Genomic DNA, 15,639 nt, shown 5'->3' on the forward strand with positions numbered 1-15,639 from the left:
GACTCGATCCCAGGACCCTGAGATCATGACCTGAGCCGAAGGCAGACACCCAACGACTGAGGCACCCAGGCGCCCCTAAAGTGAATTCATTTGAGATATGCACAGCAATCGTATCTCTTTATGTTGTATATGAAATCCTTTATTGTAAATGCTTTGCTGTCTTTTCACTTGTAGCATTAACAGAAGCTTTGTGAGAAAGGACAAGCAAGTTCTAGTTATGCCATTTTACAGTGTGGGACCAGACTTTCAGAGAGGTGAGTGACTTGCTCGGGGATGCACAGCCCTAGGGTGCTGGAGCGGCATCGGCTGCCTTCTGTTTTGATCCTCAGGAGGAATTAGGAGACTGTGTCAAACTCCATTTGAACTCCTATCCCATGGGAGGAAATTGACCAAGAGCCTGGATTTTATGCCTCAGATCACCTAAAGAGTTTAGGGAGGGTTTAGACTTGGCCCAGATCCATCCCCGTTACCTTTTATCATTCGAGAACTAGGGACTTCAGGTCAGACATCAGTGTCTATTGTCCTCTTCTCTGCATCTGGGAGGAGGTAGGATTGCTTTTAGGCATTTGTTTTACCTCAACGCTTAAGGTTGCATTCAACTGGCCAGATGTGACGTTACTAGACCGGTGATTCTGGCTGCCTAGGATAGGACCTTTGCCAGCTTTATCTTTGACCAGAAAGAAAGCCAAGAGGTGGTGGAAGGTGGAAGAGGGAAAGGCAACTGTCTGTCTCCCTAGAAGAGCTATGTCCCATGTAAGTTAAGGAGTCTTCCTTCTTCCAAGCAGGGGATACATTTCTTTCTTTTCATAGAACTTCCCTTAGGTGAATCTGCCAAATTTTGCCCAGGATGGGACTGTTCTTCGCTTGCCTGCTGATTGCCCTTAATGTCTTCCTCAACACTCCTTTGCTCTATTTCATCATTAGGTGATTGAAGAACACCTTATTGGCCTGTTTCTTGAATGGTTTCATCCGAAACATGGACCTGAGGCTCTCACATGTCTCATGATTTCAAAAAGACTAGGCTCATATTAGTCTAATCCCCTTAGTCTAGGCAGACAGGTATGTGCTTTAGTGTTTGGTACTTAAACTCCAGGAATCAGAGAGCTTTGTACCAAACAATCAAGTCCAACATCTTCATTTGACAGATGAGGAGACCTAAAAACCAGATTGGTTATTTTCCCCTGTTTTTTATATAGCTATCATTAGAACTATAATCAAAATCCAGATTACTGGGGCGCCTGGGGGGTGCAGTCAGTTGAGCATCTGACTCTTGATTGCGGCTCAGGTCATGATCTCAGGGTCTTGAGATCGAGCCCCACATAGGGCTCCTCACTCAGAGTGGAGTCTGCTTGATAATCTCCCTCTGCCTCTCCCCTGTCAAATAAATAAATAAATCTTTTTAAAAGTCCAGATTACCTGGTAAATGCTTACATCACAGGACCTCTATCTGATGTTTCACTGATTCGTGCCAAGGATGCCGCCTGCACTGGGGTGGCTGGAAAATCTAGTGCTCAGGTTACATAGATAGGGCTTTAGCATGAGTGGGGACTCAGTGCAGCCTCTCAGGGTGGTCACCCTTCAGAGGCAGGCACTCTCTAAACCTCCGTGGCACACTGTGGTTAAGGTTGTGCTGGTGTCCTGGGATCATGGGGGTTAGTTTCTTGGCCATTTAGGGGCCACAGGAGTGGAAAGTGCAGTGCAGGTGAGTCCAGGATTTAACAGTTGGCTTTGGGCCAAGTTACTTAACCTTTCTGTACCTCCGGTTCTTCATTTGTACTGTGGGGATAACAACAGTACCCCTGTCACTGTTGTGAAGCATAAATGAGTCAATATTCATAAAATGCTTATAAAAGGCAGACCCAAAAGACCTAAAGACTCTCCCAAGTTAGGTTCCTTTGTTTTAATGTACAAACTTTCCCAGTGGGGTTTCTGTGTATCGATAATGTGTCACATTTACAAACATGAAATGCATAATACAGTTATACGTGTAATGAACTTATTTGAAATGCCAGAACAGCTACATTTTGGGACACTTGTACTGCACGGTATACATACGAATTGAATTATATAGATAAACTGATAGCACCTTGGCTCAGCTTACCAACCACCAGAATACTAATGAGCATGAAGGAGAACCCTCAACCTCCACATGGCCGTCTCCTTTGAATTCTGTCCTAGTTCTTTCTCTGTTCAGGATATTCTGCTTACTTTTAGGTAGCCTGTGTTTTCATGGTTCTAAAAAGACAATTTCCAGGGGCGCCTGGGTCCCTGCTCAGCGGGGAGCCTGCTTCTCCCTCTCCCTCTGCTGCTCCCCCTGCTTGCGCTCTCACTTTGTCAAATAAATAAAATCTTTTTTTTTTTCTTTAAAAAAAAGACAATTTATAAAGATCTTCAAATTTCAGATCTTCCTGGTTAGGGGGAAAACTTAAACCACCAAAAACCTAAACGTTTTCTCAACAGTATCTCTTCCCTAGGATGGAATATAATATGTAATAATGTAGTAACATTCCCCTAGGAACAAAAGTCCCATTTACTATCCTGTAGTAAGATTGACAGATAATATTGATTACCTATAGATACAATTTCCAAAAAATCAATATATTACCTAACCTGATATAAAGGAAAGTAATTTGTATTAGGATAGTATGTGTTCCAGTGTGTACAGATGCGGTGAATAGATGTCTGCACCTGCAACAGCCCGTTATGTGAATGTTGTATTTCCGAATCTAACACCATTAAGTGGTTTGATTTTCCTGAAATGTGAACAAGGCCTACAGAAAGAAACAGAAGAATAGCAGAAAGAAAGAGAAGTATATTTCCTTAATTTTCCAATATATATCAAAGCTGTGCAAAATATTTTGTATCTCTATGTAATGTTAGGTTCTAGCCTTAGGTAACTATTAACTTTTTTTTTAGAGTGGGGGGAGGGGCAGAAAGAGAGAGAGAGGGAGAGAATCTCAAGCAGGCTCCACGCTCAGCACAGAGCCCAACGTAGGGCTCGATCCCAGGACCTGAGATCACGACCTGGGCTGAAATCAAGAGTTGGACGCTTTAACTGACTGAGCCACCTGGGTGCCGCTATTAAACAACTTTTTTGAAAGTCACACAGGATCAGGAACATTTTTTTGTTTTGCATAATGCCCATTATCCCTGACCCCCACTAAATTCCAATAGCACCATCCAGTCAACATGACGGTCCAAAAAAAAAAACCCCTCACCAATTCCCAGAACTCTCCCCAGGAGGTAGCCTGCTGCCTTGAGAATTACTGTCATAGAAGAGAGAAATAACAGTGAATGGTCAACAAAATCAGGATGGCGTAGTGGGAGGGTCTGTGCCGCAAGAATGCAGGCCAGCCAACCTAGCGATGCGGCAGATTCCTACTAAGGAATGAGGGCCCCGTGAAGTATGCAACTGGACTGTACTGAGAGGTTCTAAATAAATCAGACTCTTAATCGGTAGTGCTTCTGTGTTCCCTGCTTCCAGCTGGAAGGCATGTTTTTGGCCAAGCTGGATACAGACAGCATCGTCACATTGCCTTAGAGGTTCTCTCTGTGTGACTTCTTGGTGGATGTCCTCCACAGCTCACCTGCACATCTGGAAGGGTCCCTGGTCTACGAGAAAGGAACCTGTGAAACCAGATTATGTCCTAACCCAGCGGATCTCAAACTGTGCTGTGAGCAGAAGCATTAGGGGAGATGGTATATAGTTTGTAGCCGACTGTCAAGCACAGGGGCTCCAGATGAATCCGCAAGACCATGGCTTAAAGAAAAGGGTTTCGTGGGGAAAGTTAGAGTGCAGAGATGGGAGAGGAAAGACACAGATTCCCACATTCTCCCATTTCCCCAGCAGGAAGGCTGCTGTAGGAGGATGCTCTGTGGGTCGCTCAGCACAGGCCGGTGTTCCAGGAGAGGGCCCGCTGCTCTTACTCAGGAGGCAGGTGTAAAAACCACCTGTCAGTGGGGAGTTAAGTGGACTGCTTGGTGCCGGGCAGTCCGAACGTGGGGCACCGGCTGTGTGATAGGAGGTATCTGAGAAAGCTGGCTGGCTACCTGGGAATCGTGAGATCCTTGGGAAGTGTTGGCCCTGCTGGCAGAAGGGAGAAGCCACCTGTCTAGGGGAAGCTGAGTTTGTATTTTAGACCCTCCTGCTCTGTGAGGAACGTTGGAGTGGGGAGCACATTTTTCAGGCAATCTAGGGTATCTTTCTAGGCTTCCTTTTGGACAGTTCTACTTGTCAAGTTATATGAAGTTATTAAATACACATGCCTGGGCCCCGTGTCCTACCTCCTAGGTCTGAAGCAAAGCCCAGGTATCTTGACTAACAAGTTCCCTGGGGGATTCTGATGTGAATGTGTATAACCTTCTGGAACCCAACTTTGCCCCCTTTCAGAAAGCCATTTTTGCCAGGCCCTCCTCCCACAGCTTCTGAAAGTTCACACCATCTTTTCCGTAGATCAAAGCATTAATATCGAGCTCTGAATAGCCCTGTGTCTCCAGCACCCAAGCCTTGTGTTAAATCCTTTCCCATCAGCAGGAGTCCCAGCATGTGAATTGGACATGGTCATTCAGTCGGAGGGAGGACAGCTGTGGATGCTGGATCTTCAGGGCACTGAAGAGGGGAGTGAGCGAAAATACCTGTCTGGGTGAGTGAGACCATGAAAAGACCACCGATTCGATATTTAGGAGACATGAGTTCCAGTCTAAGTTCTTGGAATTCACCGGGTGACTTAAGTTAGTCTGCTTTCTATTTGCCAAGTAAGTGAGCTGTCCTCGGTGTACTCTGAAAGTAGACTTGTTTAGAAGAACACCTACACTAGCTGGAAGGAGGGTCGGGGGGCACGTCAGGTGGCAGTGTTGTAGACAGCGTTTCTGAAATTCTGTTCTCTCTCAATCCCAAGAAAAGGACTGCATCCAAGCTTGATAGAATCATCCCTACTGTTTGCTTTTTTTTAGAGCATATCTTTTCTACACTTAAGAGTCTACTGTTTTCATCCCTTTCCTTTCTCCCATTTACCACTGCTGATCGGCTATAATAAGTAACAGCTCATTTTACTTTCTAATCCTCTACTCTCTGCTCATCAGCTGGTATATCTGCTTGTTTCCATTTTTCTGGCTCAGCGTAGTACCCAGTCACCCTTCCCGTATTTCTTGATGTCTCTGTGCTCCCCATGCCTATTGTAAAAACTGCCTGTTATCTCTTCTGCTCCTGTTCACTTGCCTTCGGCTGTCCCTTTTTGTTTTCTTCCCATATAAAGTTGCTAGTGTGTGTGAATTGCAAATTTGTTGTCTTTTTTTTTTTTTCCTGCTGGTTTATTTTCCTTGCTCTCCATACTAGATGCAGGTGACATTTGCACTTTAAATGTCTTTCAGATAGGGAGATGTGAACTGAGCCAAAGCATCAACACCAATCAGGCTATTTCTGAAGAACTAGAGTTTTCAGGGTCAGCAATGGAAAGTCTCAGAGGGAGTACTGCCCAAGGTCCTAAGAATGAAGAGGCCTATAAGGGTGAGGGCCAGTTATCAAGGCAGACAAAATGTCCTGTACAGAAGACATCTTTTGAGAAAACAGCAATCAGGAAAGTGTCGATGACCCTCAAGGAAATTTTCACTAGGGAGAGAGTTCCTGAAGCTAGTGAATTTAGTCTAAGCTCAAAAGTTAATATACAGCAGAACATTCCAAAGGGAGCTAGATCCCCCATATCTAGGAAAAACTCCAAAGATAATTCGGACTTCATTAAACACCAAAAACTCTTCCCACAAAAGAAACCTTGTAAATGCAACGAATGTGGGAAAGGCTTCAGTTACCAATCAGACCTTATTGTCCACAGGAGAATTCATGGTGGAGAAAAGCCTTTTGAATGCAACGAATGTGGGAAAACTTTTAGCCGAAGTACACACCTTATTGAACATCAGAGAACTCACACTGGAGAGAAGCCGTACGAATGCAGTGAATGTGGAAAAGCTTTTAGCCGGGGCACTCACCTGAGTCTGCATCAGAGGATCCACACTGGAGAGAAACCGTATGAATGTGGTGAGTGTGGAAAAGCCTTCAGCCGAAGCACTAACCTTAGCCAACATCAGCGAACTCATACTCAAGAGAAACCTTACAAATGTAACGAATGTGGGAAAGCCTTCAGTGACCGTTCAACCATAATTCAGCATCAACGAATACACACTGGAGAGAATCCCTATGAATGCAGTGAATGTGGGAGAGCTTTCAGTTGGATCTCGTCTCTTATTGAGCATCAGAGGACACACACCGGAGAGAACCCCTATGCATGCAACGACTGTGGCAAAGTGTTCTCTCGCAGCTCATCCCTCATTGAGCACCAGAGAATCCACACTGGAGAGAAGCCCCACGAGTGCAGAGAATGTGGGAAGGGCTTCAGTCGGAGCTCATCCCTTATTATCCACCAGAGAACTCACACCGGAGAGAAGCCTTACAAATGTAATGACTGTGGGAAAGCCTTCAGCCAGAGTTCAACTCTCATCAGACATCAGCGACTTCACACTAAGGAGTAGTAGTTGAGCTTTTTCATTAATGTTAGCATAAGAGCACACAGCCTTCACGTCCTATCCTGCAAAGAACAATAGATACATCTTTGGAGTTTTCTTCTCTACTAGCTAGCGGTAAGCCAGTTTCAAGTTAGCCTTCCTTCCACCTGTTCCGTAAACTAGATGCTCCAGTGAGTGAGTACAAGGGGATAACGTAAGAACCTCACGTATTCCATCTCCTATTTCAGAGGACTCCAACCTTAGAGTTTAGACCCTCCTGACACCTTGCATTTGCTCACTTTATCTATTCCATGGGGCTTGGGTCCCTGAACAGTCAGTGAACCTTGTTTCCCGACCACATCACCCCTTTACTTAAAGAGGAAATCCTGTGTGTGTGAGATGCTGGTTCCAGTAGTAGAAGAGGAGCTGGCTTCAGAACAGGACAAAAAGCTTCCCACCAGTTTGGTGATAATAGTGTTGAGGCAAATCCAGTCTCTCGTTTTATAAGGACAGATTTTTCTCTTAAACCTTTTTTGCTATAGCATATTTTCCTCAAAGTATAAACCATAGTTCTAATGGGCCTAACTAATCCTAGTGTTATTTTATCTTATCCTCACCAAAAATGTCCTAACACTTACATTGAGTTCTATTATTTTTAAAAAATTACTTCCCTAGTTTTTAAATTTTTCTTCTGTTTCTTCTTCATGAAACTTATACCCTCTGGTTCAAACTCTCACCAATCCTATAAAGCTGATCTCTCAAGGACAATTCACTGAAGCTAGTGAATTTAGTCTAATTGCCTATTTCTTAGTCTTTTTCCTACTTGACATTGGCAGAATTGGCACTTTGGGCCATTCTTATGCCTTAAAATTTGAGCTGCTTCTGGCATCCTTGATTCTGTGCTGATCCACACTTTCCTACCTCCCAGCACTCTCTGATTAACAATGATCAGCTCTATAACTTTGGGCAAGAGTTCAGCCAGAATGCTCTCATTTTATCGGGTTATAATACTTGCGGTCACTCAATTAGATTGTAAGCTTCCTGAAGACAAAGGTCTTTTCGACCCCTGTGAAACATCCATAGTGCTGAATAGTTACTAAATGACCTATAATTACTGCCTACTTTATCCCAGGTAATCAGTCTGCAAGATTTTATTTCAAGTGGCTTACGAGTTGATTTCTTTCTCTGTTCTTAGTGCTGCTGGAGTTTGCGCCCAAATTACGAGAGTCAACACTGCTGCCCTTGTCTTCCTATCTTTATCTAGCTGCCTGACTAAACCACCACCTTGTTTAAAGAGTGCACAGTTCCCAGGAAAAAGATCAAACTGTTTAACCCCAGGGCCGTCCACAGTTAGATCTATCTACCCATTTTCCATTCCTGCCCGGTGCATGTAGGCAGCCTGTCCTTTGTGTCTGCTCTACCCTCTTCTTGCACTTGGCTTCTTTTCACACGGTTCTTTGGCACCCTTTTACATGTTCTGCTTTCCTCCTTGTGTCTCCAGAAATCCTGTCCACGCTTTATAAAAGGCCTTGCTCAAGTCCTGCCTCCTCTGACACTTTGGGTCCCCCACCTTTGCAGTCATGGTTTGCATGTATTTTCGTGCACTGCAAACTTTCCTATTCTGTTTTCTGATTCTCTCAGGTGCTTTTTTCCCATAAGCTTCTGAAGTTAGAAATTATCTTAAATTCTCAGAAGCCCCATCTGATACATGGTATAATGTAGGTCTGGACTCGTTTTAATCTAAACCAGGAGGGTTTAATAGTGCAATCTCTTTAGTCTTATGAATGGAGAGATAAAATCATAAATATTTTGGTCCTTTTTGTCCTACCTTGAATTATGTAAATTCACTCTTGGGACTAATTCTCCTTTAGAGCTCCTGGGATGCTGGCCTCTTGGCTTTCCATTTCATGAGACTGTTGTAAGGAATAAGTAAGTTTATTCATGTAACGTGATGAAAACGGTGCCTGACATAAAGTAAGTGCTCAATAAATGCTAATTGTTATGATTCTGCTGCGATTCAGCCTGTGGCCTTTCATTTCATCCCCCGCAGGGTAAGTCCATTACCAGCAATGGAAAACTATGATTACAGTCACTTAAGTTAGAAGACATTTCTGCTAACGGTAATAATAGGCAATAGCCATCTATTTTATTATAACTGTATCATGTCAAAAAGGACTCAAGATAGCTTATATGATAAAATAGAAAATGAAAACACAGAAATCAGCATTAGAGGGGTGCCTGGGTGGCTCAGTTGGTTAAGTGTCTGCCTTTGGCTCAGGTCATGATCCCAGGGTCCTGGGATCGAGCCCCCGAGTTGGGCTCCCTGCTTGGCAGGGAGTCTGCTTCTCCCAACCCCTCTGCCCTTCCCCCTGCTTGTTCTCTCTCTCCCAGATAAATAAATAAAATCTTAAAAAAAAATCAGCATTAGAGAAAGGAGAAAGCCTAAAAGATCAAGATCAGGACAAGTTATGGTTATGCTGTAGTTATCCAGATAGAGGTGCAAACAGCATTCTGGCAACCAAAGGGGGATGGTCATTTGCTTACTTTGTATTTGGAAAGAAAAAAAAAAGTCCATTCTTCAAGGAAAGATTTTTTTTTTTTTGACCACTCATCTTTGGTCATCTCTTCTTTTATGCATTTTTTAATTCTTTGCCATCATTGTAGTGAAGTTTCCAGAGGAAGCAGAGATAAGCACAAGGTTTAGTCTCCATTTTCAACCTGTCTGCTCTGTCCCCCAGCTAAACCCCCCCCCCCCACCTCCGCCCAACAGCCTGAGCTTTGATGTGGCCTTCCCTGCCCCTCCTCCACCACCCACCTCCTGCAACCACCATGTACACCCAAACCCAGGGGCCTCTCTCTGCTCGTTGCCTGCACCTTAGCATCCCCAGAGAGGGACAATGACAGATGCCCAGGCAGACTTCAAGTTCTTTATACTCAAGTTCTGAGTCAGGGGTATCCCTGGCACACTGTGCTCTCTCCTGACTCTGCCTTTGCAGATGCCATTCCCTCTCTCTCTCTCTGAAACTCCTCCAGCCCCAGCCCTGCCTCCGGGCATATCTCCCTGGTGATTCCTACTCATCTGCAGCCTGGGACCCCTCTCCCACTCTAAGTGGTGCACACAGAACTGGTGTTCTCTGTCCCGTTCAGCCCATCACAGCCAGGATCTTACCTCGGTCTACAAACATCTGCAAAATGGGTGTGGCACCCATTCCCCTCACCAGGCTCCCCTTACCTCCCCAAAGCCACAGCAGGTGAGACGGCAGCTTGCAGTGTTGCATGATGCAGCAAGGAGTTCTTTTCTGCCCAAGCTGGCCGAGCCCTGGATGGGCACCGAGGCCAGAGGGATCCACTAAAATCCTAAGGGCCACACTACACCCCAGCGTAAAACCCATTCATAGCTACTCAGTGCTGCTGGGCTAAAATCCAAACACCTGCGGGGCCCACAGACGCTCCGTGGGCCCCAGTCTCTGCTCCCTGCCCTCACCTCGTTTTTCTTTAAAGGAAGCCAGAGTCCTCCCAGTTTCCTGGCTCACTGCTCGGAGAACTTTCCTTCCCTCCACCCCAGCCCTTTCACAGATTCTGTCCCAAAGCTTTCCTAATAGATTTAAGATGAATTTCTCCATTTGTCTGCATCTAATTATACAATGCATTTGATAGCAAAAAATAAAAAATAATGTATTCTCCACAACACCTAGCATATAGTAGGTTCTCCAGTGAACAAGTATTTAGTTCATAGTGGAAAGCTCAGAAAGGTAGGGGTGAAGATTGTTCTTCCGGGGGAGTGGGGTTAGAAGGAGCAGGGCATAGAGTTGATAACCACATGATACCTGGGTGCCAGAAGAAAAGCTCTTTTCACCCATTTGAGTCATTTAATTTCCTACCTTATGGGATGAAAGAACTGACCTTTACGGATGTGAAATAACTTACCAAAGACCAGGATTTGACCCCAGTTCTGCTGACTGTACTGGACTTCTTAAGGTGGACCCTGGCAAGGTCTGGAAAAGAAAGAACTGTGAGTAAAGGCGTAGAGGTGGGGAAAAGTTCCAGTAGATGGACTGGACTGTCTGTGGCAGGGAGTTCAGTGAAGTCAGGACTGAGAAAGCGGACTTGGAATTGGGTTAACTTGGTGATGGCTGCCTCCAGTCCTAGATCGTGTTTGGGTTTAATGAGGGAATCACAGGAGGTGAGTGATGATGCTGATTAAGTGTGGCTTCAGGGAGAAAGATTAATCTGGGAGAGGAGACACGATGGTGTGGACCTGGGGGGGGGGGGGGGCGCGTAGGCAGAAGCTAGGTGGGAAGCTGGAGTCTTAGGATGGATGGTGGTGGTGGGAGCCGAAGAGCATCCATTGGGTGGATGAAGAAGCGGTGCCTAGATCCGGACCCGGGACAGGAGCGACCGGAGGCTGCGTTCCTTAACTGCTGTTGTTACTTGTCCTGTAAGTGACCTGCACCTGCAGCGAGGGGTTTGGGATATACCCTGGGTCATGCCAGTGTCCACTCTCGGGTAGGACTGCCTTGCGTCTTTTCAGTCAGCGTGGAACCAGAAACTTCCCCGCGGGAAGTCGAGTCACAGGGACGCGTGATTGGGAGGGGTCCCCCTTTGCGGGGAACAGCGCGGGGTCTGCCGGGAAATCCTGCAGGATGCTCCCGCGGCAGGACGCCTCCCGGCGAAGGGCGCCTCCCGTCTGCGCGCATGCGCGCGCGAACACGCGCACACACGGACACGTGCGCGCGCACGACACATGCACACACGGACACGTGCGCACGTGGGCGCGCACGTGCACGCGCGCCGCGGTCGCTCGCGGGCCCAGGGGGGCGGGGCGCGGGCGGGAGCCTGCGGGCGGGCTCCGCGTTCCGACGCGCTCCGGCCCTTTCCGGCTCCCGGAGGCCGGCGGCGGCCGGAGAGCCGGGAGCGCGCGGCGCCGGACGAGAGGGCCCCGCGCTCGGCCCCCGAGCGTCGGCCGCCGCCGCGTGCGCGCCTTCGAGCTCTCCGGCGGCTGGCTGACTTAACCCGGCCGCAGCGAGCTGCCCGGGCCCGGCTGGGGGTCGGACCTCCGCCGCCGCCCGGGAGGGACGTGAGGACGCCGGGCAGGTAACGCCCGCGGGGCGCGACTCCCAGGGGTGCTGTGCTTTCCTTTTCCAAAGGGCTTTCGCTTCGGGTTTGCCGACGACTTCGGCACCTGCTGGGGGCGCGGAACCCTTGGCCGCGCCTTTGAGCGCTGTCGGCGTCACTCTCACGCTTTCTGACGCGGGGATGCGGGATGGGACGCTAGAGTCTATTTAACACGCGGTTTTAGCGAAGAAAGTGCACTGTCTGCTCTGTTGGTTGAATCGGTGTGCTTATTTTTCGGTTCCGTTCTTATGCAAAGGTTTGTGTTGAAATGGTGCTGGTGGTTTTCTGGCTTTCCTCATACGAGCTAACTTGTTCTTGCAAACCAATCAGGAGGTATTGCATTTTAATATTTTTTAACAAAGAAAGAGAAATATGGACTTTGAAGTTGCTGAGGAAGAGACTTTGCCCTAATTCCTAGTTGATGGCTCCTTATGCAGTTTTGGGACATGGGGTCAGCGGCTGCTGATAATTTAACTTTTACATCTCATCAAAGTCCTGTTTTTCTCTTCATATCACTTTTTGCCTTTTCTTTCCCAACACATGATGCTTTTTCATATTTGGCTGTGAAAGGAAATGAAGGAGGAGGTGGAAAGGAAGGGCAATGGTAGGGTGATGAAATTTAGGAAAAGAGGTTGGAGAATCAAGACCCCAAGTCTATACCTTCTATGATTGCTTTGAAGTTTTATCTCAAAGATCATAAAACCAGTCAAATCCATTTTAAACTTGTTCTCTAGGAAATAATTAAACTGATAAAACAATGTTCACTTAAAAAAAAATGACAAATTTGAAATATACACAAAATTAGAATAGTACAATAAATTCCCATATACCCATTGCCCAGATTCAACAATTATTGAAATTTTGCCACATTTGCTTTATTTGTCCCTCTTTTCTTCCTTTTATTCTTCTGACTTTAAAAATTTTAAATTTAAATTCCAGTGTAGTTAACCCACAGTTGTTATATTAGTTTCAGGTGTCCAATATAGTGATTCAGCAATTTCATACAACACCGGGTGCTCATGATAAGTGCCCTCCTTAATCCCCATCACCTGTTTCCCCCATCCCCCACCCACCTCCCTTCTGGTCACCATCAGTGTGTTCTCTAGAGTTAAGAGTCTGTTTCTTTGTTAGTCTCTTTTTTACCCCTTTGCTCTTTTGTCTTTCTTAAATTCCACATGTGAGTGAAATCATATGGTATTTGTCTTTCTCTGACTTATTTCTCTTAGCATTATACCCTCTAGTTCCATCCGTGTCATGGCAAATGGCAAGATTTCATTCTTTTTGATGCTGAGTAATATCCCATTGTATATATATACACACCACATCTTTATCCATTCATCTGTCGATGGATACTTGGGCTGCTTCCATAATTTGGTTATTGTAGATAAGGGTGCATGTAACCCTTTGAATTAGTGAATATTTGGGGTAAATACCCAGTACTGTGATTACTGGATCATAGGGTAGTTCTATACTTAACTTTTTGAGGAACCTCCATACTGTTTTCCAGAGTGGCTGCACCAGTTTGCATTCCCACCAATAGTCTTAAGAGGGCTTCCCTTTCCCTGCATCCTCACCAACATCTGTTTCCTGTGTTGTTAATTTTAGCCATTCTGACAGGTGTGAGGTGTATTTTGATTTGCATTTCCCTGATGGTGAGTGATGTTGAATATCTTTTCATGTGTCTGTTGGCCATTTGTATGTCTTCTTTGGAGAAATGTCTGTTCATTTCTTCCCATTTTTTAAATTGGATTATTTGTTTTTTGGGCGTTGAGCTGTATTTTGCTGAGATATTTTAAATGAAATTGAAACATCATGTAGTTTCATCCCTATTTCATTATGCATTTCTTTTTTTTTTTTTTAAAGATTTTATTTATTTATTTATTTGCAAGAGAATGAGAGACAGAGAGCATGAGAGGGAGGAGGGTCAGAGGGAGAAGCAGACTCCCCGCCGAGCAGGGAGCCCGATGCGGGACTCGATCCCGGGACTCCAGGATCATGACCTGAGCCGAAGGCAGCCGCTTAACCAACTGAGCCACCCAGGCGCCCCATTATGCATTTCTAAAAACCAGGGGCAATTCCCTGTGTAACCACAATGCTACTATCAGACCTAACAAAATTAACAGTAATTCTTTGGATACCCTTCAGTTTGTAGATGAAATAAACCAGAGCTACATCTTCTGTTTTGGAAAATGCAGAGAAACTAAGGTAGCCTGGCTCTGGATGTGGATCCATTCTAAGTTTAAGAGTTGAGATAGGACATTTCTTCCATGTGCTCCTCACCTTTTATCCTAACCTCCAAGACCCTGGAGTAGAACTGCATTAACTGAGCCTGTTGGTTCCTTCAGAACATTGGCTTCTTGGGGTGCCCAGGTAGCTCAGTCAGTTGGGCGTCAGACTCTTGGCTTCAACTTGGGTCGTGATCTTGGGGTCCTGGGATTGGGCCCCGTATCGGGCTCCATGCTCAGCACGGAGTCTGCTTGTCCCTTTCTTCTCTCTGCCCTGCTCTCAAATAAATAAAATCTAAAATTAAAAAAAAAAATTGGCTTCTGGGGAGCTAGAGATTTGAATCCTTGAGAACCATTTTCCAATATTTTTCCTCACTTTCCATCTTCTCCGATAGGCCTTTTCCTGTGGTTAACCATTTCCTATGACTTCAGTCCCTTTAACAACGAACTCTTTAACAATGAACATGTGGCAACCGAAATTAAAAGCACGTCCCATATCCAACCCAACAGCAAATCCTATCCCTACTTCAGAATTGTTCTGGAATCAAACTATTTCCCACAGTCAGTTCTCAACACAGAACCAAGAGGGATCCTTTTCAGATATTTGTTAAATCATGTCACCCCTGCTCAGAACTGTCCAGTGGCTTCTCATCTCACTCATAGTAGAAGCCAAAGCCACAGTCCCTGGAGAAGTCTGCAAGATCCCACATAGTCTGGCTCTGTCTGACCTCTTGAATCTAACCTCTTGCTCTCCTCCTTGTTATTCTCTTTCCTCTCGCCACGGTGGCCTTCTAGTTGTATTTAAACATGCCAGGCCACTTTTTTTTTTTTTTTAAGATTTTATTTATTTTTTCGACAGAGAGAGACAACAAGAGAGGCAACACAAGCAGGGGAAGTGGGAGAGGGAGAAGCAGGCTTCTGGCTGAGCAGGGAGCCCGACACAGGGCTCCATCCCAGGACCCTGGGATCATGACCTGAACCGAAGACAGACACTTAACGACTGAGCCACCCAGGCGCCCCGGAAATCTTTTGGTCTTGTTCCATCTCTTCACATCAAAGAAAGTATTAGTGAGAATCCCTATCAATATGCCAAATGTGGAAGGATCTTCATTCAGAGAGCTCATGTCTTTCACAGCATCAGAATTCTGAGAGAAAATTCAGAAGTTCTGTTCTTACACAGCATCAGAACTCCATGACATACAATATAGACGTCCGGTTTCCAGGCCAACATGTAAGGAGCTTGGAAGTTCTCACTCCCATCCTCACAACAAGAAAAAAGCTGAACAAACTGAAAAATTAACAACTCTTCTTAGATGCATCAGAGAATTGAAGTCACAGGGCAAACACCGCCCTGAAAACTGGAGAGACAGACAGGTGGATACAGAGAATTACAACTGACCAAAAGCAGAAACTCAGGTTGGAGCCAGCTACTGATAGGATTAGCTAAAGGCTAATTGACTAGTTCCTGGAGACTGCGTATGGTCTAATTTGAGAGTTAAAAAACCTGGGGGTCCAACCTTTGTGGAGCCCCATGTTTTTATAAGGTTTACCTCCAGGAGCCCTATCAGGTTCTCCCTGTGAAGATCTGAGAAAAATCCTTTCCTTGCTGGAAGTAATAATCTTGAAATATGCCCAGAGCTATTCCATTCTCCTTAACAAATGTCTGCCCTCAAAACTATTTCATTAAAGTCTACGTCGGGGAAAGGAAACTCCCAGCTCTGGCTCTCTCTTGCCTTCCTGTCTCACCTAGAAGGGAGCAGAAGTACTGAGAAGTACTTGTGAAGGTCCCAGCCCAGGGTCATAA

At 45.7% G+C, this 15,639-nt stretch overlaps 1 protein-coding gene and 1 long non-coding RNA gene across 2 annotated transcripts; both read left to right on the forward strand.

Moving 5' to 3' along the window:
• Window positions 1-174: 174 nt before the first annotated feature.
• LOC123325502 lies at window positions 175-7,713 on the forward strand. Its single transcript, XR_006540477.1, has 3 exons — window positions 175-254; window positions 4,535-4,643; window positions 7,691-7,713. It is a non-coding gene; the product is annotated as an uncharacterized LOC123325502 (long non-coding RNA).
• ZNF391 (zinc finger protein 391) lies at window positions 5,449-6,653 on the forward strand. The gene has a single exon (XM_044917472.1). The coding sequence runs from the start codon at window positions 5,449-5,451 to the stop codon at window positions 6,520-6,522; it is 1,074 nt and encodes a 357-aa protein (XP_044773407.1). The 3' UTR covers window positions 6,523-6,653.
• Window positions 7,714-15,639: the final 7,926 nt, after the last annotated feature.

The sequence above is a fragment of the Neomonachus schauinslandi genome, chromosome 8 (genome assembly GCF_002201575.2).
Source record: "Neomonachus schauinslandi chromosome 8, ASM220157v2, whole genome shotgun sequence".
Taxonomy (NCBI): Eukaryota; Metazoa; Chordata; class Mammalia; order Carnivora; family Phocidae; genus Neomonachus; species Neomonachus schauinslandi.

Bases quoted from the DNA above. Each gene is read 5' to 3' on its own strand.
- ZNF391 (XM_044917472.1), top strand. From the start codon at position 5,449: ATGGAAAGTCTCAGAGGGAGTACTGCCCAAGGTCCTAAGAATGAAGAG.